This window comes from Malus sylvestris, chromosome 15 (assembly GCF_916048215.2).
Source record: "Malus sylvestris chromosome 15, drMalSylv7.2, whole genome shotgun sequence".
NCBI classification, from domain to species: Eukaryota; Viridiplantae; Streptophyta; class Magnoliopsida; order Rosales; family Rosaceae; genus Malus; species Malus sylvestris.
Genome location: NC_062274.1, coordinates 9779278 through 9803203, shown reverse-complemented (window position 1 = coordinate 9803203; position 23926 = coordinate 9779278). Strand labels below are relative to the sequence as shown.

The 23926-nt window shown below is 39.8% G+C and overlaps 3 protein-coding genes across 6 annotated transcripts in view; 2 read left to right on the top strand and 1 right to left on the bottom strand.

The window, feature by feature from the left end:
* The window catches only part of LOC126601910 (protein CHROMATIN REMODELING 24-like), a 53158-nt gene extending 32597 nt beyond the window's left edge, over positions 1 to 20561 (top strand). For all 4 annotated transcript variants that reach the window (XM_050268682.1, XM_050268680.1, XM_050268681.1 and 1 more), the window contains exon 22: positions 20175 to 20561. In XM_050268682.1, coding sequence (XP_050124639.1) covers positions 20175 to 20348 — 174 coding nt within the window. In that variant the 3' untranslated portion in view covers positions 20349 to 20561. The remainder of the gene's footprint in view (positions 1 to 20174) is intronic.
* Positions 436 to 19951, top strand: LOC126605590 (protein CHROMATIN REMODELING 24-like). Its single transcript, XM_050272997.1, is given in 22 exon segments — positions 436 to 503; positions 1138 to 1399; positions 1493 to 1623; positions 1713 to 1763; positions 2310 to 2396; positions 3033 to 3141; positions 3240 to 3295; positions 8392 to 8482; positions 9154 to 9177; positions 9179 to 9292; positions 9390 to 9467; positions 10315 to 10524; positions 10625 to 10696; positions 11371 to 11396; positions 11721 to 11784; positions 12046 to 12099; positions 12184 to 12302; positions 12480 to 12591; positions 13112 to 13180; positions 13292 to 13386; positions 13510 to 13619; positions 19858 to 19951. Coding segments are annotated over 21 exon segments (1998 nt in total). The 3' UTR covers positions 13616 to 13619; positions 19858 to 19951.
* Positions 20562 to 20656: 95 nt separating the features above from the next.
* LOC126601927 (RNA polymerase II transcriptional coactivator KIWI) lies at positions 20657 to 22842 on the bottom strand. The gene is made up of 4 exons (XM_050268705.1): positions 22658 to 22842; positions 22411 to 22516; positions 21017 to 21039; positions 20657 to 20925 (listed from the first exon to the last, which is right to left on the bottom strand). Exons 1-4 carry the CDS (start codon positions 22790 to 22792, stop codon positions 20869 to 20871), a joined length of 321 nt encoding a protein of 106 aa, XP_050124662.1. The 5' UTR covers positions 22793 to 22842; the 3' UTR covers positions 20657 to 20868.
* Between the last annotated feature and the right edge of the window lie 1084 nt (positions 22843 to 23926).

The following is a 23926-nucleotide window of genomic DNA, read 5'->3' as shown; positions in this document are numbered from 1 at the left end:
CTTTTGCATGCAGTAAAGAAAGAATCATTATAATGAAAGGGAGTTTTGCTCCAAGATAAGACTGAAAAAGCTACAGCAGTATTACTATTTCAATTTGAAGCCTATAAGTAAGGCTATCCTACTAAAGAGAGAGTTTTGATCCAGAATAAGACTTATTCATTATAACTAGCTTTGAGCTCATATGTTACAGATTACCGTGTTGTTTGGTGAGGGGATTGTTAAACTGTCCATCAATTGGCTTCAGTTCTGTTACTTGCATGCATCATGGCTTGTGACTTGGCATAGATATAGGCCTTAGTGTGTGCACATCACTTAAATATTTTATTTAAGACACTCGGAATGAAAAGAAGAGAACCTGGATAACAGGATCATGGATAGGCTCATGAAAATGACCTTTACAGCCAGCACACTCAATATCAAAGCTCAATATGCGCAATGGAGCCATCTTCAAAAAAGTTCCCTTCTGGATTATGGCTGATAAGGTCTGAATATCTAAGAAAATGGTTAGTCAAGGATAGATAAATCAAGTAGGAAATAGCTCAAAATGTAAATGGCATTCATTACATGCTTCGCCAAACTCCAAATAGTGCCTTGAATGCATAAGGATACAGGCAATGCAACTCTTTCTGGCAGTACGACAAAGGCTTAGTTGTCTTATATTGTCCAGCAGGGTCCTGCAGGGACCTCAATCCAATTTCCACCAACCATGACGCAATCAATCATGAAAAGAAGAGCATAAAGAACATTGTTGTCATATCATATGTCATAAATTTCTTCATACCAAGGCCATCAATTTGTATGCCTTTTTCAAGAATGCCTGGCAGATTGGGGAAGCATAGAAGAGTAATAAAACAGTATTAGGCCTAAGCCACATGATGGAAACATTGCAGTACATATTGATATGCAAGGTGCAAGACAATATGAGGACTGTTCTCCAAATATACTCCTTACAAAGAGTAAATTAGATCAGTACAATGATACACAAAGAAAGACATGAAAGAATGGGGAGAACATTTGTCGTCTAAGAAGTTAAGTGATAATCAACCATAAAATGCAATGTAGGTGTTTCATTCAAAAAAGTAATTCAGATCATGCATGTTATCGAATGTTAATGAAACTGAAATTTTACCCCGGCAGCTGGCCACCATTGTTGGCAAAGCAACAACAATTTGAATCTGATGAGCTTATTGTGATCGATGATTCTACTGATGATTGTGCTCTGGCGACTGATAGTTCTATTACTTTGAGTGGTGTCACATCTACTTACAAGTTGCCTGGGAAGATTGCGACGATGTTGTTTCCCCATCAGCGTGATGGCTTAAAGTGGCTATGGTCTTTGCATTGTCAGGGAAAGGGTGGAATCTTAGGTGATGACATGGGCTTGGGAAAAACAATGCAGGTACAGAAAGAGGATACTTTAACAGATACGTTATTTTGGTGCCCTTTTTCTTCTTTTGTATAATTTATAGGTACTGGTTCTATCTTATTGCAGATTTGTAGCTTTTTAGCAGGATTATTTCATTCACGGTTGACTAAAAGAGTTATGCTTGTGGCCCCTAAAACACTACTTTCCCATTGGATTAAAGAATTATCATCTGTGGGTCTCACTGATAAGATAAGAGAGTGAGGCTGCTTGGTCTTGTTTTATATGATTAATTTATCATGTATGTAAGAAAGCCAAGTAATCATCATCTGCTTGTGCTTCTATGTAGATACTATGGGACTTGCGCTAAAGCACGAAAATATGAGCTTCAGTATGTACTTAGGTAATTCCTCTACAATATAAATACATCAGGTGATTGATGTGTCTTTTTGTCCAATCAAAATCACTGTCAACATTTTTGTTTCTTTTTTCATAAAGAACACTTCAATTAAGAGTAGAGAAAAACAACAAAGAGGTTGGTCAAGAAGACCAACCCAAAAGGGCCAAAACACAGAAAAAAAACTCCGAAACCATAAACAAATTCCATGAACTTCATCTGAGATGCAATATATTTATTAGCAAACAACATGTTTAACTATGCACATGCCATTTTTTCTTTTGAATTCAACATGAATATAGGAATGGAGAGAAGCTGATGCAATCGTTAAAATCTTTAATGACCACAGAATGAAGCATCATGATGCGATCCACATTATTTAACTAATGTAGTTTGAGTGAACTTGTAGTACGACTTTGGCTGCACTTTTATTCTTTGGTAATAAGAACTATGCTTAAACTCCATATGACTCTGTTCTCACTTTTCATTGTTTTTCTCATAGGACAAAGGCATTCTTCTCACAACTTATGATATTGTGCGGGTTAACTCAAAATCTTTAAGAGGGGATGACTATGTTCATGATGATGGAAGGGAAGATATCATATGGGATTATATGATACTTGATGAGGTGAGATTGCATATGGTACTTTCTTTAAGTAATTGACTGTTACTTTTTTTTTTTCCTAAGGGAACATTATAGTTTCTGTTAATTATCATCATGCCAAAGAAAGCTTATTAGTCATCCCAAATATTCAACCGCCTCTCACATACCATAGTGCAGGGTCCCGTCTAAGAGAAGGCTTGTTTCCTTGTATACGTCACATATTGATCAGGGATGAACTTTGATAAAACATGCATATTTAATTGGTGAATTATTGATTGTTTAGTATTTCCGTATTTTTTCTAGAAGTGTCATCCTTTCAAGAAATTTTATTGCTTTTACGGATACTTTCAAACAATTGTTCTTTCAGATATATAGATATCTTTGAAATTATTAACAAAATTACCTTGTGTTAGTTTGTACATTTGAAGAATTTCATACCCTTGTGTTTCACCCAATCAATTTCCTTGCTTATATCAATTGAATGTTCACTCCCGTACTCACACGCATCCAACACACCAAATTATACTTGTAAAGTACTAAGTTGCCTGTGAGGGAAACCAGATTTCTTTATCTGAAAAGTGCATGAAGCAACCTAATTTATTCGTGTAAGAATTTTATTTCCTTGCATAATGATAACTTTTAGTTTGATGGACCTATTTATATCTCAGGGGGCATCTCATAAAGAACCCTAGTACACAAAGAGCCAAAAGTTTGCTTGAGATACCTTGTGCCCATCGCATTATTGTTAGCGGCACGCCATTGCAAAATAATCTGAAGGTCAGATTCTGATGTGCCATATTATTCCATTTTTTTATGTTTTAAACAAAAACCTAGACATAATTTGTAGATTCTTTGTACTTTTACTTTCAAAATAGGAGCTGTGGGCCTTATTCAACTTCTGTTGCCCTGAGCTACTGGGTGATAAGAAATGGTAATAATTTCCTCCACATTCTGGTTGCCATGAGTTATTTATTGAAAGATTAAACAGTGCAAGGGAATAACATAAAGAACACGCACAGGTTTTTGTTTGAAATTTTGGATGTCTTCAATTGATCTCATTATATTGTATTTATACAGTTTTACAGAGGGTTTACAAGCTTTGACAATTTGCATAAGGAAAGATTCTACAAATCAATATTTACATAAAATCAGGGATCTTAATAAGGCAAATGAGTATGATCACGAAATCATCTATTGGACAGATGATTTCGTGGCCTGATGAGCATGATTGTCTCCATCTTGTCTATCACACCCCCGCAAGCTGACGGGGCGAAAGAGCACTGGAAGCTTGGACAAAAGATAGCGAAAGCGAGTAACGGACAGACCTTTGGTGAAGATGTCAGCAATCTAATCATGTGTCGAAAGATAAAGAACTTTCAGCTCGTTACGAACAACCTTTTCACAAACATAGTGATAATCTACCTTAACATGACGAGTGCAGGCATGAAATACAGGATTGGAGGCTAAAGATATTGCGCTAATGTTATCACAATGGACTTTTGGACAGTACAGGGGAAGTCGAAGATCATGAAAAAGCTTACGAAACCAGGATATCGCAGCTGCAGTGTAGGCAAGTTGGCGGTACTCCGCTTCAGTACTAGAACGAGAAACACCACCCTGTTTCTTAGAGCTCCAAGAGACAAGGTTAGAACCAAGATAAATGCAATATCCACCAGTGGAACGTCGGTCATCAGGATCACCGGCATAGTCGGCATCAGAATAGGCAGTGAGAAGAATAGAGCCAGGTTTGTATGTAAGACCGTGAGAGGGAGTACCAACTAGATATCGTAGGATACGTTTGACAGCTAACCAATGTTGAGAGGTAGGTTGATGCATAAATTGGCAGACTTGATTGACTGGAAACACAATGTCAGGACGTGTGAGAGTGAGATATTGGAGAGTACCGACAACACTTCTGTATTCCATGGGATCCGGAAGAGGGTCGCCATCTTGAAGGCTGAGTCTTCGACCGCTGACAGCGGGGGTATGAACAGGTTTAGCTGCTGCCATTTTCGTACGTGATAGAAGATCCTGCACATATTTATGTTGAGAAAGAGATAAGCCATCCGAGGTTCGAACAATCTCCATGCCAAGAAAATAATGAGCGGGGCCTAAATCCTTCATAGAGAATCGACGACCTAAGTCGGCAATCAATTGTGTAATGTGAGACAAGTCATTTCCTGTGATCAAAATATCATCGACATAGATAAGCAAATAAATCCGTATGGATCCAAGAAGATAAATGAAAAGAGATGTGTCGGCCTGGGATGGAGTGAAACCCAAATCCTCCAAGTGAGAAGAGAAACATTGAAACCATGCCCGAGGGGCTTGTTTAAGACCATAGAGAGACCGCTGAAGTTTACAAACATGATCAGGGAATTGGGAATCCACAAATCCACTTGGCTGGAGCATATAGACGTTTTCAGATAAAAAACCATGTAGAAATGCATTTTGAACATCAAGCTGACGAACAGGCCATCGAAACTGAACAGAAAGAGCAAGGATGAGACGAATGGTGGAATGGTTGACCACGGGGCTGAAAGTTTCGCCATAGTCGAGTCCAGGTTGCTGATGGAACCCATTGGCAACAAGGCGGACTTTGAATCGTTGGATAGAGCCATCAAAGTTCCTCTTGATACGGAAGACCCATTTATTTGGCAAAATGTTCATTGAACAAGTACGGGGAACAAGAACCCAAGTGCCAGCTCGTTGAAGAGCATTGAATTCATCTGCCATTGCTTGACGCCACTCAGGAAATTTATTTGCTTGACTGAAACAAGTAGGCTCAAAGAAAACATTAGGAGATACAGAAGCATCCGCAAAATGAGCATATTTTGAATTTGACTTAAGACCAGCAGATTTACTCCGAGTCACCATAGAATGAGCATTCATCTCTCTTACCGAAGACGTGGCGGGGACAGGTGGGTGTCTTGAAGAAGTTGGCGGAATAGGTTCAGAGGCTGGAGGGCGAGAATTTTTACGGTGATAAACGTGTAAGGGGGCAGGTGTAGGTTGTTGCGGGACAGTAGGGGATGAGTGAACAGGAGGTGCAGGTTGAGTGGTAATGGATGAGGTGGGCATCGAGGCGGGGGGAATAGGTAGGGTGGGGTAGGATGTATGATGTTGGATTGCACCGGTTGGGTGGTGGTGAGGTGCACCGCTTGGGGGGTTGGGGAAGATGTTGGCATCTGGGTAATAGGTTTAGCAAGGGGTGACGTGTGCTAGGATGTGTGTGTGGGGAAGGGCCCAATAATTTCAAGCGCGGGATCCGGGGACGAAGATGTCTTGTGGGAGGCAAGAGTAGAGGATAACTCAGAAAATGGAAAATTTAACTCATCAAAAAGAACATGGCGTGACAAAAAAATTCGGTTGGTTGAAATATCTAAGCATCTATACCCTTGATAATTCAAAGAGTACCCTAAGAACACACATTTGGTAGAACGATAACGTAGTTTATTATTATTATAGGGACGCAAGTATGGAAAACATGCACAACCAAATGTTTTTAAAAAGGTATAATTGGGTTCTTTGCCAAACAGTTTTTGAAAAGGAGTATCATAATCTAAAATCTTGGAAGGAAGACGGTTTATTAAGTATACCGCAGTGTGCATGGCCTCGGCCCAATAAGCAAGAGGCATCGACGCTTGGGCCATCAAGGTGAGCCGCGACAATGTGGCGATGCTTACGCTCCGCCAAACCATTTTGCTCGGGATGGTGAGGACAAGAAAGACGATGATGAATCCCATGTTGAGTAAAAAAAAATTTAAATTGAGTACTAGTATATTCACCCCCCCCCATCTGATTGAAACATTTTAATTTTAGTAGAAAATTGATTCTCAACCATAGTCTTAAACGAAACAAAGATGGAGTAAACTTCAGATTTTAAGCGCATTGGAAAAATCCAAGAATAACGAGAATAATTGTCAACAAATAAAACATAATATTTATAACCACTAATGGATAAATTTGAAGCATTCCACACATCAGAATGAATGAGTTCAAGAGGATGAGATGTAACAGACAAGGATGGAGAAAAAGGAAGTTTAATACTTTTGCCCAAAGGGCATGAATGACAAAAAAAATTATTCATAGAGATTTTGCCAGAAGAAGACAATTTATTTCTAGAAAATAAAAATTGAAAAACTTGAGACGAGGGATGACCAAGACGAGAATGCCAAATATTGCTACCAACACGAACACCTAGCATTGCTACATGACCATGAAAATCTTTTGATGAGGAGTGAATTGGAAAAACACCATCCCTATTCTTGCCCCAAAAAAGGATCTTCGCCGTCACCGAATCCTGTACAAAGAAATAATCAAGAAATAAGGTAATGAAGCAACCATTATCTTTCATAAATTGATATGCAGAGACAATGGAAGTTGAAGCATTAGGGCAGTGGAGGACATCTTGCAGTTTAAAAGTGAGGTTATTTGATGATAAGGTTGAGTTGCCGATGTGGCTAATGGGCAAACCTGGTCCACCAAGCACACCGCCAACAGAATCATTGCCACGATATTCTCGAGTAAGAATGAGTTTGCCCAAGTCATTGGTGATGTGAGAATTAGCACCGGAATCGAGAAGCCAAGGTTTGTCAGATTGAGGAGCTTGAGCCACCATAGCCGTGAGACGCTTAGATGGAATACGCCTTTCATACGCCAGATTCATACGGTTGAAACAATCAATTGCAGGATGCCCAAGACCACCACAAATTTGACACTTGATGCGGGACTCACCAAAGGTGGAAGAAGAGGATGCATGATGCTGATTTGGGGCCAGGCCTAAAAGACCTGGAGCTTGCTGACCACGATTAGAATTTCCAGAGGCATTAGGAGTGCCTCGATAGAAGCCACCATTACGTTCACCACGGTTAGAATTCCAAGAGGCATTAGAGTTGCCTCGATAGGAACCACCCCCACGAGTGGAGCGGCCATCGTTGCGACCAGAGAAGGACCGACCACCCCCGTGAGAGGAATCGCGATTGCGAGAAGCCGCCATAGCTTGAACAGAGTGATCAACAGCATGAGTTGGATCAGCGAGGCGAAGCTCGGTAGAGAAGAGAAGGGCTTCCAAATCAACATAAGACACTGGAGTTTCACGAGCTTGGGCAACAGCAACGGTGTTTTCGAACTTGGGTCCAACATTAAACATGATCACATAAACAAGATCAGTATCAGTGATCGGCGAACCAGCGAGCGCCAGACTATTAGCAAGAGAGTTAATGCGATCCAGGTAGTCAGTACGAAGTTGAATGATGCGACTCTGATTATGGGAAGCATATCGGTGCTGCAAAGCAGCCCAGACATCACGAGCAGATTGGTGGCGAGCAGTTGCAGAAAGAGCCTGGAGGCCAAGAAACCCATTGATCCAAGAAAGGACTAACTGATCTTTCTGAATCCAATCCTCATAATCAGGATTGACAGTGGTGGTAAGTTGGCCAGCATCATCCTTAAGAAAAGGGGGAGGACATTCTGAAGAACCATCAATAAAGTGCATCAGACGGCGACTTTTGATAACCGGTACAATCTGAGCAAGCCAGAGAGGGTAGTTGGTGGTATCAAGTTTGATAGTGATGACATGGGAAACATTGGGGAAGGTGGAAGGTTCAGCGGAAGAGGGAGTCTTGGTAGTGGCAGCCATTAGGAGACAGTAGAGAAGAGAAAAAAAAAAATTGGACGATTAGTCAAGGGCTCTGTTATACCATGAAAGATTAAACAGTGCAAGGGAATAACGGGAATAACATAAAGAACACGCACATGTTTTTGTTTGAAATTTTGGATGTCTTCAATTGATCTCAGAATATTGTATTTATACAGTTTTACAGAGGGTTTACAAGCTTTGACAATTTGCATAGGAAAGATTCTACAAATCAATATTTACATAAAATCAGGGATCTTAATAAGGCAAATGAGTATGATCACGAAATCATCTATTGGACAGATGATTTCGTGGCCTGATGAGCATGATTGTCTCCATCTTGTCTATCATTTATCTGTTTCCGTATAAAACTATCGAACTTTTTTCAGTTTTAAGGAACAGTTTGAGTCTCTCATTGTTCGTGGAAATGAGAAAAATGCTTCCGATAGGGAAAAGCATATTGGTTCGACGGTTGCAAAGGTAATGACACCATAAATGTTTTTTTATGCTTTGTGTGACCTGATATCATGTAATTTCTTTTTGGTGTCCATATTACGATGTTATGGACCAAATTGTTTCTGTCGTTTGTTTATGTTGTATCTCCTGTATCTAGTTATTGAATGTAGCTGTAGTGATGCTAAACCAATAGGAATCAGTGTATGATACGGTTTTATTTTGGCCTCAGTCTCACTCTTAAAGGTTTCTAATTGTTTGATGACAGTAACCTATGTCGAACATAACATTTCTGGTGTCCTTTTCTGCTAGTTTAGCAGACAAATTATAGAATCAAACATTCTAGTGTTTGGAACATATTAGAATCGTAGATTGTTTGAATCTTATTGTTTTGCCAACAATGGTTTAAATTTAAATTTATAAATCTAATCATGTTTTCATTGAACCTAACCGATGCATTGTAGAAATAGGCAAAATTCATTGGTGACGTTGCAAGCATACAAGATTTTCTGTGTTTGTAAATGGGAAGTCTTTATACGCTGACCCTTTGAATGCAGTTTTACTCGTGATTGTTTTCTTATTCTAAATTCTTGACTATTTCAGTTGTCTGATAATATTACTTGTTATATATTGCTGCAAACTATGTTCCTATGATGTCTGATAATATTAACGATAAATATCTGTACATTTTACTACAGGAACTAAGAGAACGTATTAAACCTTTTTTTTCTGCGTCGCTTAAAGAATGAGGTATTTAATGAAGACAGTGACCAAACAAGTGCCAAACTTTCTAAAAAGCATGAAATCATTGTTTGGTTGAGATTGACTGGCTGTCAGGTTTGATTTGCTATGCTTCATGATATTCTTTTAATCCTTCAAAGTAGTTTCATTTATTATTTGAATGTTTATCAAGTTGATCATTTATATGGTGTAGCGGAAACTTTATGAAGCTTTTCTAAAGAGTGAGCTGGTTCTTTCTGCTTTTGATGGCTCCCCGTTGGCTGCACTTACGGTACAAATTGTTTATAGGTCTTAGTCCTCTTTACTGCTTATCTCCAAAGCAACTTGTTCTGAGGAGAGTCAAATCCAGTTAAATGACAAATTTATTTTATGAGTGTTTTTCCGTGTAGTTGAAACTGTTAGAATGGTATCTTTCTTTAAAAATTCCCCGTTGCTTTTCTTATAGTTTAATGAAAATAGGAGAATCGGTCTGTTTTATTGGTTTTGTTGGCATTTATTAATTGATTTTTCGAATTATTTTGAGAGAATATTTAATAATGATTGTTTGAATTATCTTTAATTTCATTTTTGGAGCTTGATTTGTGTATCTGAAGTTAAAGTACTGTATCACACTAAGTAATTTAATGGTGTGCCACAGAGAAATTGTGCAAGAACTTGTTTTCAATTTTTTTAACAGTGTCACAATTTTTCTTTATCTATCTATTTTGGTAGGCGGGGTCACATTTCTAGATTTCATGCTGTTGTTTCGTATACTCTGCTTGGTGTAGTTGGATATGTTGGGATGAAAATAGATTATGGTTTTTGTATAATAAAATATAAACACAACGAATAAACTTTTGTGAAGGTAGGATTTAAATGTGAAAGTAAGCTATAATTAACTATTGGAAAAATAAGTATCTTTTCTTTGTAGAAGAAATTCAAATTTTGCTTCATGTTAGTTTTTTTATGTCAGTCCGTCCTTTCAGATTTTGGATCAGGAGTCCAGGACAAACATTGTTGTCACTCTCCATGTTTTTAACCTGTTATGGTCTTTAGCCATAATTAAAGAAGATAATACTTTAGGTTGTCAGTTCTCTTTTGATCATACTAATTGTCAAGGACTGTTTGATATGAACTAGATCCTGAAGAAAATATGTGATCATCCACTTCTATTGACAAAGCGAGCAGCTGAAGATGTACTGGAAGAGATGGATTCAATGTTGAAGCCAGATGAAACTTGCATGGCAGAAAAATTGGCAATGTGCATTGCCGATGTTGCTGAGAGAGAGGACTTTGATGAAAAGCATGCCAACCTGTCATGCAAAATATCTTTTATATTGTCTTTACTGGTAACTGTGTGATGTCTTTATAGATTTGATGTTTTTAATGTTTTCATGCGTTTGCTGACATAATTTTAAATGGAATGGTGTTCAATGACCTTTTATACAGGAAAACTTAATTCCTCAGGGGCATAATGTTCTTATCTTCTCTCAAACTCGAAAGATGCTTAATCTTATTCAGGTTAGCCATTTAAAATAATTCTGGATGACTTTTTGGATGCCAACTAGTTGCCTACCAAGTTTAATCGTATAGGGCTTTAGCTTCCCCAAAGTTCTTGTTAATTTTAATAGAGAAAAAAAATTTGTTTGAAAACACTTATTCGAGCAGCTATCACTATGTTAAATTTCATCTACTTTTTTTTATTTTTTATAAGCAAATGCTTGGCACATAACTTATACTATTAAACAAGTTAAATTGTTGTGAAGTACTTCATGAAGAGGGTGAAATTGTTTGAGAAAATATTCAAGGTTTGGAATCATTAGGTTTCTATGTGGTTACTTGTTAGTGATGCAGTGGCATATAAATGTTCAAGCATGGTCAAATATTCAACCTCTCTTTACTTGGATAAGATAATTTCAGTTCCAAGCTTCTCATGGAGAATTCCATGCCTGCGATTTTGACTTTATGACATCTTTTACAGGCAGGGAGTTTGATGCAGAAGCAATATGAAATTGAGGGCATACTTTCCTGAATTAAAAAGCGTTTTAATAGATGAATAGTCTAGTTCGATTATATAAAAATATCTCTCGAAGTATATTTTTTGAGACTTCAAATTAGTGAAGTTAATTATTCATGGATAACTGTTACTTCAAATTAGTGAAGTTAATTATTCATGGATAACTGTTTGTTTACAGGAATCACTAGTATCCCATGGTTACAAGTGTTGTGCGGAAGCGTCAAATATGAAACCAATAAGCTACAACGGCAAAATATGATAAGACAAAATAATCCAAATGACACAAGGATTTATACTGGTTCGGCGTAAGCCTACGTCCAGTTTCGAGATGGCGAGGAAATTCTACTAATATAAAAGGAGATTACAAATAGAGTTTTAACTCTCAAACCCAAATCCCACATACTCCCAATAGCTCTCACTCTCACAAAGAACAATTAGAGAAGACGGACACACATCAAATACCATCTCTCCCAAAAGCTACACAACATGTAGCAGCAACATCTTTAATTGAGGGATTACTAACAAAAGGGAATTACAAACAAATGGGAAGGAGCATCACTGTTTCAAATGGGAGAGCCGAACGCTCTCCCTGGTATGGCTCTCATCTGATGCCGCTCCCCCTTCGTCTCCCACATTCGGCTGCAACCTTTATCCATACAAAAGCATCGAATAAAAAATCCAAAGTAAAGGAATAATCATTCCTTTACAAACATCATCATGACCTTTCTTTTTCTTTTCAACAAACATCATCATTGGTCTCCTCATAATGATGTTCCCACATCATTATGTTCTTCATTTTTTATTATATGCTTTGACCACTTGACCACTAATTTGGCCACTATCCAACAACAAGTTCGTACGCATTGATGGAACCACAAAAGCTATTGACAGAATGAGGGTTGTTAATGTAAGTGTCAAATCATCTAAATCAGCAAAAGTGGTAACGATAATATTCAAATTGTTCCTGAAATCGTGTTGGTTTTATGAATAGGATTTCCTAGAAGGTAATGGAGCTCCCATATTTCTCCTGACATCTCAAGTAGGTGGTTTGGGCCTCACGCTTACAAGAGCAGATCGTGTGATAGTGGTTGATCCTGCTTGGAACCCAAGGTGTTCTCTTATACTCTTTTTTTCCTGAATGTTTTCTACAAAGATGCATTTTTTTCTCTCTAAGTTTAGAGAGAAAAAAAATGCATCTTTTAGTTGTATCTTTATTTTAACTTAACAAGGATATTAATTGTGTAAGCTGTGGTACCTAATTTGTTGTTATGGTTCTTATGTTTGCAGTACAGATAACCAAAGCGTGGATCGTGCATATCGAATCAGACAAAATAAGGATGTCATTGTATACAGATTAATGACTTGTGGGACTGTTGAAGAAAAGATATACAGAAAACAGGTTAGAGATTGCTTTCCAAGCTATTTATATTCAACGGTATGAATGCAGGATTTAACAATGCTTAGATAAGCGTACTGGGTCCTGTATTAGCGCTTATGTAGATTTTGCAGGACATTAAGCATAGTTGTTTAAATGATGATAATATCTATGCGTTTGACACAACAATGTCATTGGACCTCATTTGCTATGGTGTGATAGCATGTCCTTAATCTGCCTGTTTGGATATTTTTATTGCATGTGGTTCACTTCTACTTCATTATTTGACAATGCTTAGATAAGTGTTACTGGGTCCTGTAGTAGGGTTTCTGTAGGTTTTTCAGGACATTAAGCATAGTTATTTATATGATTAAGTACCTATGTGTTTGACACAACGATGTCATCGGACCTCATTTGCTGTGGTGTGATAGCATTTCCTTTATCTGCCTGTTTGGATATTTATTGCACGTGGTTCACTTCTACTTCATTATTTGATTAATGTTGTATAACATCTTCATATTAATTTCTCTAACATTTTGTTTAGATATACAAGGGCGGATTGTTTAAAACTGCAACCGAGCATAAAGAACAGAAGAACAGATTCGGTACTTTAGTTAGCAGGTGAATTCTAAAGTTGTTGTAATTGTTGCTATAGTGAGAAATTTCAGACTCTCAACCTTAGTAGAATGCGACATTCTATACTGAAATTCTTTCATTGTTTTAGGACCTTCGTGAACTTTTCAGTCTCCCAAAAGAAGGTTTTGATGTATCCCTTACGCAGCAGCAGCTATATGAGGAGCACGATCGCCAGCACACAGTGTACGGAATATTACTTGTATGCAGTAGTGTTGATAATAACAGTTGTAATTGTGTTTCTGTGACTGTGACTTGATGGATCGTAACAACAGATTGGTTTTTCTTTTTTATATGTCTGTTTCTTAGAATTTTGAAATCTTCACTGGTTTACTTTACTACTCTGGGCACACGATCAGAGGATCTTCAACCGCGGGAAGTTCATTTTCAAGTTCTTTACAAGAACGCAATGTGAATGGGTAGAGCTCTACGAATCATGGCTTTTATGTAATTTGAGAACAAAAGGTAAGTTATTTTTCATGTGATGAAGAAAAAGGATTTACACATGGTCTTTATAGATTTGGAAAAAGCGTATGATAAGGTCCCAAGAGACATTCTTTGGAGGATTTTAGAGAAGAAAGGAGTACGAGTAGCATATATCCAAGCTATAAAGGATATGTATGAAGGAGCAAAGACTGCCGTAAGAACTCATGAAGGACAAACCGAAAGCTTTCCCATAACTGTAGGATTACATCAAGGCTCATCCTTAAGTCCTTACCTTTTTGCGTTGGTAATGGATGAGTTAACACGACATATTCAAGATGATATTCCTTGGTGTATGCTTTTCGCAGACGATATAGTGTTGATAGATGAAACTCAGGAAGGGGTAAATGCAAAGCTTAACCTTTGGAGAGAAGTGTTGGAATCTAAAGGTCTTCGCCTAAGCCGATCAAAGACAGAATATATGGAGTGCAAGTTCAGTGCAAATGGAGGCCAAAACGAGTTAGGGGTGAGGATCGGAGATCAAGAAATACCAAAGAGCGACCGTTTTCGTTACCTAGGATCTATCTTGCAAAAGAACGGAGAATTAGATGGAGATCTCAACCATAGAATACAAGCTGGATGGATGAAGTGGAAGAGTGCATCCGGCGTGTTGTGTGACCGCCGTATGCCACTGAAGCTCAAGGGAAAATTTTATAGGACGGCAATAAGGCCGGCGATGCTGTATGGCACAGAATGTTGGGCGGTGAAACATCAACACGTACACAAAATGAGTGTAGCGGAGATGAGGATGCTTCGTTGGATGTGTGGGCACACGAGAAATGATAAGATTAGGAATGAGGATATCCGGGGTAAAGTAGGAGTAGCCGAAATTGAAGGAAAGATGAGAGAAAATCGGTTACGGTGGTTTGGACATGTGCAAAGAAGGCCTACTGACGTTCCGATTAGAAGATGCGACTATGGGACAGAGGTTCAGGGCCGAAGGGGTAGAGGAAGACCTAGGAAAACTTTGGAAGAGACTCTAAGAAAAGACTTAGAGTACTTAGATCTAACGAAGGACATGACACAGGATCGAGCACAATGGCGTTCTAAGATTTATATAGCCGATCCCACTCAGTGACTTGGATTTTCCAAGTCTCCAACCGAGAAGTTTTCCTCACTCGGGAAATTAAGGGAACACTACCCCAACCTACATGCTCCACTCAGAAAGCTTCAACATACAAGCTTTAACAAAAGAAAATTCAAAGAACTTAGCGAAGAAGGCTTTGGTGTATTTAACACAATACGTTGAAATGAAGGAAAGCTTATTTATTGATATCCCCGATAAGCTACAAATATGTACATATACATGAGTCAAAATAAGCACACAAGAGGGAGCCTTCACAAAGGTTGCTTAGGAGAAGTCTCAGCAGTCGGTAGAGCCCCAGAAAGAGAAGGCACCGGAGGGGGATCATTTGGAGCCTCAGTACTGGACAGAACCCTAGAAGGAGGAGGCATCAGAGGTTGATCATTTGGAGCTTCATTACGCGGTACAGCCCCAGAAGACGAAGGCAATAAATGCCTTTGGAACAAACCCACAAATCTCTGATGATCAAGTAAAACCTGACCATCAGTTTCCTTCATCTGGTCAAGCTTCCTCTTCATGTTTGTAGCATAGTCATGTGCGAGCCGGTGCAACTGTTTATTCTCATGCTTGAGCCCTCTAATCTCCTGTTTGAGACTCATCACTTCAGCCGCCAATGATTCAACTTGGCGGGTTCGAGCAAATAGGCGTTGGGCCATATTAGACACAGAACCTGCACACTGAACACTGAGAGCCAGCGAATCCTTAACAGCTAACTCATCAGACCGTTTGGAAAGTAGTCTGTTATCTTTGGGAGTGAGAAGGTTCCTGGCCACCACCGCAGCGGTCATATCATTCTTCATCACGGAATCCCCAACGGTAAGAGGACCAGTAGGGGAGACGAAGGATGGGCGCCATATGTTGTCTGGAGAAGGCGGGGCTGCCTCTTCAACAAGGTTCAAGTCAAAACGACGGTCGGAGGGGCCAGACATTTTCAAAGGTGTTGAAGAGAGAAGAGGTCGGACAAATCAAGATCTTAGAAGTGCAAGAATGAAGCTTCTACTGGTGGAGATTCAAGTGTGCTTTGGAACTTAATGCCAGCCCCTATAAAAATCTGCACTCGACGAAGCTTCAGAAATCGAAGAGGCGCCTGCTCAGAAATCGAAGAGGCGTTTGCTTTCTCAAAAGCTGGGCTGCTTAGAGATCACGAGGGTTGATCTCAGAAATCGAAGAGGCGTTTGCTTTCTCAAAAGTTGGGCTGCTCAAAGACCACGAAGGCCGATCTCAAAAATCGAAGAGGCGCTCGCTTTCTCAAAAGCTGGGCTCCCCAGAGACCACGAGGGCCGATCTCAGAAATCGAAGAGGCACCTACTTTTCCAGCATTTTCCAGCCTTGTCAGCACCTGTCACACGCACACTCAGTTTTGCGGAAATTATGGGCATTCTGTCAAAGACTTCTGGGGAAGTAGAAAACACATGAATCTTACTGTTCAATCACCCACTTCTCACACGCAACAATAGCTCATGGGTACCACAGATAACTTTGCCAAAGTTCTCTGCCAAAGTTGAGCACGTGAAGCTTGCAGCTCCCACTACATCGCTCTGACCAAGAAGGGTAAAAGAATAGCAAAGAAACAGCACTAACAAAGTTTAGACCCATAAATTTTGAAGGTCTAGCTACCATATTATTACCCACAAGGGTAAAGGAACAGTACCACTGCTGGATAATTGGAAAGTCCCTGTGTGTCAACCTCTGTGCTTCGTGGCAAGGTAGACTAGCAAACATGCCCAACCTTTACTCACATTCGAGAAAACACTCCCAATAAGATTGCTTGCTCCAAAATCGAAGAGGCACCGTCCTCCGAATCTCGAGAGCCAGACTCCCAACATGACTACTTTCTTAAAAATCGAAGAGAGGGTAAAGGAACAGTACCATTGCTGGATAATTGGAAAGTCCCTGTGTGTCAACCTCTGTGCTTCGTGGCAAGGTAGACTAGCAAACATGCCAAACCTTTACTCACATTCGAGAAAACACTCCCAACAAGATTGCTTGCTCCAAAATCGAAGAGGCACCGCCCTCCGAATCTCGAGAGCCAGACTCCCAACATGATTACTTTCTCAAAAATCGAAGAGACACTGCTCCCCGAATCTCGAGAGCCAGACCCCCAGCATGATTGCTTTCTCAAAAATCGATGAGGCATCGTTCTCCGAATCAATCGAAGAGGCGCTCGCTTTCTCAAAAGATGGGCTGCTCAGAGACCACGAGGGCCGATCTCAGAAATCGAAGAGGCACCTACTTTTCTAGCCTTGTCAGCACCTGTCACACGCACACTCAGCTTTGCAGAAATTATGGGCATTCTGTCGAAGACTTCTGGTGAAGTAGAAAGCACATGAATCTTACTGTTCAATCACCCACTTCCCACACGCAACAATAGCTCATGGGTACCACAAATAACTTTGCCAAAGTTCTCTGCCAAAGTTGAGCACGTGAAGCTTGCAGCTCCCACTACATCGCTCTGACCAAGAAAGGTAAAAGAATAGCAAAGAAACAGCACTAACAAAAGTTTAGACACATAAATTTTGAAGGTCTAGCTACCATATTATTACCCACAACTGTAAAGGAACAGTACCACTGCTGGATAATTGGAAAGTCCCTGTGTGTCAACCTCTGTGCTTCGTGGCAAGGTAGACTAGCAAACATGCCCAACCTTTACTCACATTCGAGAAAACACTCCCAATAAGATTGCTTGCTTCAAAATCGAAGAGGCACCGTCCTCCGAATCTCGAGAGCCAGACTCCCAACATGACTACTTTCTCAAAATCGAAGAGAGGGTAAAGGAACAGTACCATTGCTGGATAATTGGAAAGTCCCTGTGTGTCAACCTTTGTGCTTCGTGGCAAGGTAGACTAGCAAACATGCCCAACCTTTACTCACATTCGAGACAACACTCCCAACAAGATTGCTTGCTCCAAAATCGAAGAGGCACCGCCCTCCGAATCTCGAGAGCCAGACTCCCAACATGATTACTTCCTCAAAAATCGAAGAGACACTGCTCTCCGAATCTCGATAGTCATACCCCCAGCATGATTGCTTTCTCAAAAATCGAAGAGGCATCGTTCTCCGAATCTCGAGAGCCAGATACCACAGACCACTTTTTCAAAGTGCTCTGACAGAGTTAAAACATGTGAAACTGGCAGCTCCCACTACCGTGCTATGACCAAGCAGGGTAAAGGAATAGCATTACTACTTGTTGTTAGGGAGACTCCTATATATGTCGACCTCCATCCCCAACGGACAGGCAGACCTGCAAAAATGCTCAACCCTTCATCATATCTGAGAGGGCACTCCCAACGAAGCCTTTCGAAATATTCAGCTTTCTTTCCCCCCGATAATACCTCTGCAAACAAGCTATACTAGAGCAAGAATATCTCATATCATCAGGGTTAAAAGCAAGAGTATCCCATATCATGCTTTTTCCCTGTCTTTTCTTTTGGCCTTGTTTTTACCTGCAAGACAAGGAGAAAGAGAGCAATCAGTCAGCACTTGGAATCAAGCTTCCAGCCAGGAACTGACTGCCTGGAACCCCTTACCTGATTACTTACCTGGCATTGCTCTCGAGTACTCATCTTCAACATCTTATGTTTCCAGGGAAGATTCCGCATCTGCTTGAGGAACAGATAGGGCAAGTGCGAAGGATACAAGGAAGCATGTGGAGACAAGCGTAACAGCACACGTGCCGATACATTCATTACTCTGTCAAAAGCAAAAGTATCCCATATCAGCAGGGTGGAACGTACTCTAGATTTGATGGACTTGTTTTGACCCTCAAATTCTTCAGTCGGCCTTATACTCTGGAGGAAACCAGAAAACCCTCCAGCTCAGTTCAAGAATAAGCCTGTGGAAAGTTACTTCTTCAAAAGCAAAAGTATCTCATATCATCTCTTCTCATTTTTCTTCTCTTTATCCTTCATGCTGCTGCAAGATGGGGAGAAGGTGAACAATCAGTCGGAGCTCTGATTGCTTACCTTGTTTGTCACCTCTTTCAGCAGACCCCCTAGCTCGGCGACTTGGGGGACTCCTACTACCTGGTTTGTATCGCGCTTGACCAAGCCTGAAACTACAAGTAAGCTTCAAGTGAAATTGATACATTACCTTGTGCATCTCCACCAGTTAAAGATACCACCCCTGGATGGAGGAAGAGTACTTCCAGAGAAGATGCCACATCTACCTATGAGACAGATAAGGCAAGTCAAGACGACACCACACTCCGATACTTAGAAGTTTCGTGATTACGAGATCATTCTCCCACAATATTTCCTAATGGCATTTGTACTAAATCATTCACTTGTACTCACTAAATGAGAGCTTGAACCTATGTACTTGTGTAAACCCTTCACAATTAATGAGAACTCTTCTATTCCGTGGACGTAGCCAATCTGGGTGAACCACGTACATCTTGTGTTTGCTTTCCTATCTCTATCCATTTATATACTTATCCACACTAATGACCGGAGCAATCTAGCGAAGCTCACAAAAAGCGATCGTTTTCGCTACCTAGGATCTATCTTGCAAGAGAACGGAGAATTAGTTGGAGATCTCAACCATAGAATACGAGCTGGATGGAAAGAGTGCATCCGGCGTGTTGTGTGACCGTCGTAGGCCACTGAAGCTCAAGGGAAAATTTTATAGGACGGCAATAAGGCTAGCGATGTTGTATGGCACAGAATGTTGGGTGGTGAAACATCAACACGTACACAAAATGGGTGTAGCGGAGATGAGGATGCTTCGTGGGATGTGTGGGCACACGAGAAAGGATAAGATTGGGAATGAGGATATCCGAGGTAAAGTAGGAGTAACCGAAATTGTAGGAAATATGAGAGAAAATCGGCTCCGGTGATTTTGAACATGTGCAAAGAAGGCCGACTGACGCTCCGGTTCGAAGATGTGACTACGGGACAGAGGTTCAGGGCCGAAGGGGTAGAGGAAGACCTAGGACAACTTTGGAAGAGACTCTAAGAAAAGACGTAGAGTACTTGGATCTAACGGAGGACATGACACAAAACCGAGCGCAATGGCGTTCTAGGATTCATATAGCCGACCCCACTTAGTGGGAAAAGGCTTTGTTGTTGTTGTTGTTGTTGCATCATGGACAGGGCTGAATATGCTTTCAAGCCAAAGGATGTAAACATAAACAAGAAGCCTTCTTCACCGATTAAACAGAGAATCAACAGGCTGTCACAAACTCTTGCAAATAAGGTACTGTTACACATTGTCTTCTTTGGTTAGCAACTTATGCCCGGTTTCCGGTGAAGATGTTCAGAATCTATTCAGTTTAGTCTAAAAAATCAGATAGAAGGGGATGTAAAATCAGTTAAAGAGTAATTCTGAACTTAGCTTTCTTTTTTCAGTAGTGCATGATAGTCGCAATTCTTATTAATTGATTTGCCGTTGTGATTAACAACGCATTCAGGCAATGGTTTCAAGATTACCAGATAAGGGGGAGAAAATACAAAAGCAAATTGGTGAACTGAATTCTGAGCTTTATAGACTTGGAAAAGTGGAAGCGCAAGGAAATGAGAGAAATGTAATCGACTTGGAACTGAATGATGATATAACTGGGGAGTTCCAAAGAGTGGTGACATAAGACAAGAAGAGTGGTGGTGTAAGATACGATGTCGTTCGAATTTTTATCGGATGTTTCCCAAGGGACGCTGATCTAAAGATAATTTGACAGACGGTCCTTATTTCGGTACAAGTTTTTCCATTAATACCGGATGCTGACCGGTCCTTATTTGTATTGGATTGCAACAAGTATCGCATGCTTATGCAAAAACATATAGATTAACAAACAATTTTATATTTCGGTACCAAGTTTGGCATTTTATTTTTTAACAAATGTAACAGGAGCAATTTTCCTCTTTAATTAATATAAGATAAATTATAGATCGATCATAAGCCCCCAAACCATTCCTTTCCTTGACATAGTTGATAATTAAAGTCATTACATTACATGCACTGTTCCAAATTTCCAGTTATCACTTGTAGGTAAATACAAAACACCGGCACCTGATTTCACTTTCCGACACCCAAAACAAAATTTCAGCCGTTCGAATCAAGCTACAACATAATCTAGTCATACAAACCAAAGCCAAAGCTTTAAGCTATCAAGCCTCGTTAACAGCCTTGTCAATTTCTTCAACGTGATTCCGTAGCACATTCCACTGCACATGAAAACCTCTACTATGTGAGAATTCTCTAAGCAGCCAGTTATTGAAATGTAAAAATAAAGAAACAATCAAGATAGGCGCCAACCTGATCCATCGTCAGTGAGATTCCTGAAAACAAGTGCGACCAAGTCAGAAACTACGCACCGCTTATCCATCAGAAGGCATGCTTAACGCTAAAAAGAAAATACATATTGCTTTATCATTAAATTAATAGTTATTGCTCTGATTTTTAATTAAGTCGTGCCTTAGCAGATTATAAGTTCTCTATTTGTCCCCAACGGACACAAACCTGAGGGCAACTTAAGATATTGCCAGTTAGAATTTTCAGGGCTCTAGTAAACCCTCGATTCTGAAAACCATTTCCGTCGGCCTTCCATTCCTTCTGGAGCATTGTCCCTAGCCCACCTCATTCCAAAACTAGGGCATAAAGGACAATCTTGACACCTTCCTCCCTGCCTTGCCCTTCTAGATAACTTTTGTTTCCTTCTCCAAAATATGGCTCTCTTAAATCAACTCACAATTACGCTTACAAGAAGAATCTTTGAATTTGTCAACCAGCATCTGTCTTCAGGTGCATCACGGACAACCCCACTATCTGCCATCTCCCATATTTCAATTTGTTAAAGGATTTCTCTCTTCCGTAGAATAAATGGCAGTCCCCAATCCCTTCAAACAAGATGTTGTGACAGGTAACATTAGATAGAGGATTCCAATTTCGTAGATTTGCTCCCAATGAACGTTCTAGAACACACTTCATGTGTTCCCAACCTCCTCACCTCCTCTACTTTGTCCTGACTCTTAAAAAGCAACACTGCTTTAATGGACTGGTCTCACTACTATATGGAAAACCCCATGAGCACTAGTGTGGTGGTGGTTGTTTTTTTTTTTTTTTTTTTGCCGCGGGGGTGGGGGGTTTGTGGGGGGATGGGTGTCTCTGACCCCAACAAGATGTCTTTGTTACCACTAAATTTACGTATCTGACCCCAACGAATTCATATACAGATAATACCACTTGTGTATTTGATACTATTTTGCAAATAATTAAGGATAAACATTAAAAACACTAAGACCAATATAAATGTGTATTAAATAGAGCATTTGATATGTAAACAACAATAAAATGAACATACATGTTTAGTTCTTATGTCGCTTAAAGAGAAGACAATGGAGCACCGAGAACTTCGTTTTTGATCAATGAGGTCAGGAGAAAACTAGAATTTTCCATGAAAAAGCTAGAATTTTCCTAAGATATATAACACACAGGAGAAAACTAAATTTCTTCGGTTCCTGATTCGAATTTCTCTTGCCTAAGGTCGATTAGATTTACGATTAAAAATGAGCCCACCTTCGTTTTCCCACTTGAAATGTGACAGACTCCCAAAACCATAAGAACAAATCATAAATTCTCCAAATATGATCGAAATGCAAAAACCCAATATAGCAAATTAGACAGTAAAAAGAAATGAAAGTAAAGGTTACCTTTTTTTCCAGGCATTTGCTTGCCATCCTTGACATAGAACTCGCGAATGTCGACCCCAACCTTGCCATTCCAGTTCCTCACGCTTACCCTTCTATTCTTGGATATCTACAAATCCCCAAAACCCTAAAATTAGACAGCAGTACCAGTCACACTGATAAACCATAACCCTAATCAAAGATAAAACGGCAAATTGCGCCAATGCATCGAAAAGAGGAAGAACAAGAGAGAGAGGGTGAGGGTGGTGACCTCGCAGACAGTGATGTCGTCAGAGGAGTCGTCGGAAGAGTCTCTCTTGGAGGCCTTCTTGGGTGGCGGGTGGCCCTCAGAGTCCCCGTCGGAAGCGTGATCGTCCTCATCTTTTCTCTTCCCTCTCCCCGACATTCCCTTCCTTGCTGTTTTTAGCTTCTTTCGCCTTCGCCGCTTTCACTTTTTCTTCTACTCTTCTTTATCAATTAAACGAGAGTAAGAATAGAAAGAATAAAATGGGCCGGGCCCTCATCCTTACCCGACACTCCAAAGCCCAAAGCCCAGTCTTCTCCTCCACCTCTACACCTTAAGTTTTTAAACTCCCTGGGAATCCCTTGTGGATTTTGGAGCTTAGTCCTACATTGCTTTTTTTTTTGGAAGTACTAACCAAATATTCTTCGTATTGTTCATTTTTAACGTTAAAAATATATTTTGCCCACAAAGTCACTCTTGGTACTATTCACTTACACTTTTATTTTGTCCTTTTGATTAAAACTAAAATGTTTCAAGATTTTTCAAAAGTTTTCCTTTATTTTTTTGATTTTGTCCTTTGGATTCAAACTAAATTTTTTTAGGATTGTTCATTAGTTTTTTTTTTTTTTTTTGGTCTTGTGTTCATTGTCAATAAAAGGATAGGCCTTTGCTCTTTTATGAACTACTAGTGATACGATATGTGACTAACTAAGAAATCAAGCTAAAAGGATTAAGAGAAACACCCTCAATTTTTCATTTTTTGCTGATGCTACATTAGAGGACTGTATAGGGAATTGTGATTACTGAGTGTTACGAATAAAGCCATTCTATGAGTGTAAATGTGTAAATTTAGGATAGAATTCAATAAGATTTAGGAGACCTAATCCTATTATCACTTGGGAGTTAAGTAAATCCCTAACTATAATCAGTATAAATTATGCGAGTATCGCAGTTAAGAATGGAAAAAAAAAACAAGACAAATTCGAAAATCAAAACCAAATAATCAAAATAAATAACTCCAAAAAACAACGTGTATGAACGTACTTCATACAAAGCCCTAATCAACTCGCAAACGTGGAGATTACATCTGCCGTGCCACTTAGAGTTCTTATTTTGCGGGGTCAACACTCCGATTTGTTCAAACCAGGCCCAATTAGGGCTGGTTTTCGCCTGTCTGCTTGCTCGCTCGTGGCCTACAGCCCATCCAGCACCTTACTTGGGCCTTAAGCGTAGCACAGCAGCTCAAATAATGTACACTTGAGCCCAACTTAAAACAAATAAAAATAGAAGAGTAAT

Excerpts from the sequence above, each read along its gene's own strand:
- LOC126601927 (XM_050268705.1), bottom strand. The coding sequence starts at position 22,792 with ATGTCGGGGAGAGGGAAGAGAAAAGATGAGGACGATCACGCTTCCGAC. Across the intron at positions 22,517-22,657 it reads ACGACATCACTGTCTGCGAG|ATATCCAAGAATAGAAGGGT; the intron begins GTCACCACCCTC and ends GGGGATTTGTAG. Across the intron at positions 21,040-22,410 it reads GCAAATGCCTGGAAAAAAAG|GAATCTCACTGACGATGGAT; the intron begins GTAACCTTTACT and ends ACTTGTTTTCAG.